The sequence below is a fragment of the Lathyrus oleraceus genome, chromosome 4 (genome assembly GCF_024323335.1).
Source record: "Lathyrus oleraceus cultivar Zhongwan6 chromosome 4, CAAS_Psat_ZW6_1.0, whole genome shotgun sequence".
NCBI classification, from domain to species: domain Eukaryota; kingdom Viridiplantae; phylum Streptophyta; class Magnoliopsida; order Fabales; family Fabaceae; genus Lathyrus; species Lathyrus oleraceus.
This window is the reverse complement of record NC_066582.1, coordinates 167,583,766-167,587,363: the sequence shown is the minus strand read 5'-3', so window position 1 is coordinate 167,587,363 and position 3,598 is coordinate 167,583,766. Positions and strand designations below refer to the sequence as shown.

The following is a 3,598-nucleotide window of genomic DNA, read 5'->3' as shown; positions in this document are numbered from 1 at the left end:
ATGCTATTGTTGAAGCTTTGGAGTTAGTGGATCAAGCGCTACAAGGTCAGCAGAATCAAGTTGGTGATGAGTTTCATGACTTAGGAAAATTTTAGAGGAATAATCCACCAATGTTCAAGGGCATGTATGATCCAAATGGAACTCGGGTTTGGCTCATAGAGATCGAGAAAATTTTCAGAGTGATGGCATGTACTGAGGAATAGAAAGTATTGTTTGGAACTCACATGTTATCTGAGGAAGCTGAAGACTGAGGGGACAATGCACGCTAGAGACTAGAGGTTGTTGGTGTTGATATCACTTGGGATGAATTTAGAGTACAATTCCTTGAGAAGTAACTTCATGAAGATGTGTGTAGCAAAAAGGAGATTTAATTCCTAAAGCTTAAGCAATGGACCATGATTGTTGATGAGTATGTTTCCAAGTTCGATGAACTTGTACAGTTTTGCCCACACTATAATGGTGCGGATGTGGAAGGGTCAAAGTGCATTAAGTTTAAAAAGTATAATGCAACCTGAGATTAAGAAATGCATTGGCTATCAAGTGATTTGTAGGTTCCCCACGCTGGTGAATAAGTGTATGATTTATGATAAGGGTTGCATGGCTCATTTTGTTCACTACAAGAGTGTTAGTAAAAGGAAGGGAAATAACCAATATCGTGGAAAGCCGTATAGTGCTCTAGATGAAAAAGGGAAGCAGAGAGATTCAGATGAGAAAAATCCAAGTGTGGGAGAGACTCTTGCTTCTGTCAAGTGCTTCAAGTGTGGTAAGTTGGGCCACTGTACTAATGAGTGCAAGAATAATGTTCTGAGGTGCTTCAAATATATTAAGATGAGTCATCATATTGAAGATTTCAAGAGTGTTAGGCCAAATTTTTATAACTGCGGAAAATAGGGACACATCTGTACTAATTGTCAAAAACCAAATAAAGCATAGTCTGGGGGGAAGGTCTTTACTTTGTTGGGATCAGAGACTACTAGTATTGACCAATTGATTCGAGATATGTGTTTTATTAATAATATTCTGATGATTGATATTATCGACACAGGAGAAACACATTTGTTTGTTTGCTTGATTGTGCTGAGAGGTTGAGTTTGAAATTGCCTTCTATTGTTGGAAATATGATTATTGAAACCCCGACTCTAGGTCAGGTAACCACTTCGTGGGTTTGTTTGAATATTCCACTTACTGTTTTCGGTAAAAAAATTGGTATGGATTTAGTGTGTCTACCTTTGATAAATATCGATCTTATTCTTGGGATGAACTGGTTGGTGTTCAACCGTGTTCATATCAACTATTACGATAAAATGGTGTCATTTCCTGATTTTGATGCAAGCAATGAATTGTTTGTGTCAGCTAAGCAAGTGGATGAGCTCGTAAAGGACGAGGCGGAGATGTTTATGATACTAGCTTCTATGAAGGAGGAAAGCAAAGTTATGATAGGCGAGCTACCTGTGGTGTGTGATTTTCGAGAAGTATTTTCATATGATATCAGTGATTTACCGCTAGAGCGCGAGATTAAGTTTTCTATAGACTTAGTACCTGGTACTAGTCCTATGTCGATGGCTCTGTATTGAATGTCTGCTTTAGAGTTGAGTGAATTGAAGAAGAAATTGGAAGATCTGCTTGAAAAGAAGTTTGTCTGACCGAGTGTTTCACTATGGGGTTTGCCGGTGTTGCTAGTTAAGAAGAAAGATGGTAGTATGAGGTTGTGTGTTAATTATTGACAACTAAATAAAGTGACTAAAGTGAACCAGTATCCACTCCCGAGGATTAATTATTTGATTGATCAGTTGATGGGTGCTTGTGTATTTAGCAAGATCGATTTGTAGTCGGGTTATCATCAGATTCATATGAAACCTAAACATATTCCGGAGACTGCTTTCAGAATGAGGTATAGTCATTATGCATATTTAGTGATTCCGTTTGGAGTGTCTAATGCGCTTGAAGTGTTCATGGAGTACATGAATAGAATATTCCATACATATTTAGATTAGTTTGTGGTGGTATTCATTGAGTACATCTTGATATATTCAAAGTCTTATGAAGAGCATGTGGAGCATCTGAGAATTATGTTGCAGACTTTGAAAGAGAAGAAGTTGTATGAAAATTTGTCCAAGTGTGAATTCTGGTTGCGAGAAGTGAGTTTCCTTGGTCACGTGATTTCGAGTGGTGGTATTGTTATTGATCCATTGAAGATAGAGGTCATGTTGCAGTGGGAGACTCCGAAGTCGGTTATGGAGATTGAAATTTTTCTTGGTTTGGTTGGTTACTACAGGAAGTTTATCAAAGGACTTTCGAAGTTAGCATAACCTTTAACTCAGTTGACTCGAAAGGGTTATGCGTATGTTTAGGATGTATATTGCAAAGAGATTTTTCAAGTACTCAAGAAGAAGTTGATGTCTACTCCATTTTTAATTTTGTTGAACCCAAGTGAGTCATTTATTATATATTGTGATTCTTCTAAGATGGATTTAGGTGGTTTGTTGATGCAGAATGGTCAGGTGGTGGCTTATTCTTCTAGGCAGTTGAGGGTTCATGAAAGTAATTATCCTACACATGATCTAGAGTTGGAAGTTATGGTAATTGTATTGAAGATTTGAAGCCACTATCAGTTTGGTTCCAAATTTGAGCTATTCAATGATCACAAGAGTTTGAAGTATTTATTTAACCAGAAGGAGTTGAATATGAGGCAAAGGAGATGGCTCGAGTTTCTAAAGGATTATGATTTTGGCTTGAGTTACCATCCATGTAAAGCCAATTTCATAGTTGATGCATTAAGTAGGAAGTCATTGCATATTATCAATGCTTATGGTTCGAGAGTTGGAATTGATTGAGTAATTCAGAGAGATGGGTTTGGTATGTGAAGAGACTCCTAATAGTGTGAACTTGGGCATGTTAAAGCTGACCAATGGTATCCTAGAAGAGATCAAAGAAGGCCAGAAGATCGATGTGGGATTGGTTAACTGGCTTGTGTTAATTAATCAAGGTAAGGGAGGTGACTTCAAAATTGACGAGAATGGTGTAATGAGGTTCATAGACAGGGTTTGTGTACCTGATGTGATAAAGCATAAGAAGAGTATCCTTGAGGAAGGTCATAGAAGTGGTCTGATTATTCATCCCAATGCCACAAAAATGTATCAAGATCTAAAGAAATTTTTTTGGTGGCCAAGAATGAAGAAGGAAGTAGCTGAATTTGTTTATCCTTGTTTGCTTATTAAAAGTCAAAGATTGAGCATCAGAAGTTGTTGGGTCTGATGCAAACGTTGAGTATTCTTGAGTAGAAGTGGGATATGATTTCCATGGATTTCGTGACAAGTTTGTCGAAGATGAAGAAAGTATGTGATTCCATTTAGCTCATGGTTGATAGGTTATTTCATTCCAATTAAGATCAGTTATCCTTTGCAAAGTTGGTTGAGATATACATTGAGAAGATTGTTAGTCTGCACGATATCCTGTCAAGCATTGTGTCGATAGAAATCTGAGATTTACATCAAGGTTTTGGAAGAGTTTGCAAGAAGCGTTGGGTACCAAAGTGAAGTTGAGTTCTTCTTATAACCCACAGACAGATGGTCAGAAGGAGAGAACAATCCATTCCTTG

General features: G+C 37.5%; 1 protein-coding gene across 1 annotated transcript; it reads left to right on the top strand.

Annotated features, from left to right (window-relative positions):
• The first annotated feature begins 456 nt into the window (after window positions 1-456).
• Window positions 457-1,574, top strand: LOC127136541 (uncharacterized). Its single transcript, XM_051063088.1, has 2 exons — window positions 457-809; window positions 1,046-1,574. Exons 1-2 carry the CDS (start codon window positions 457-459, stop codon window positions 1,572-1,574), a joined length of 882 nt encoding a protein of 293 aa, XP_050919045.1.
• The last annotated feature ends 2,024 nt before the right edge of the window (window positions 1,575-3,598 follow it).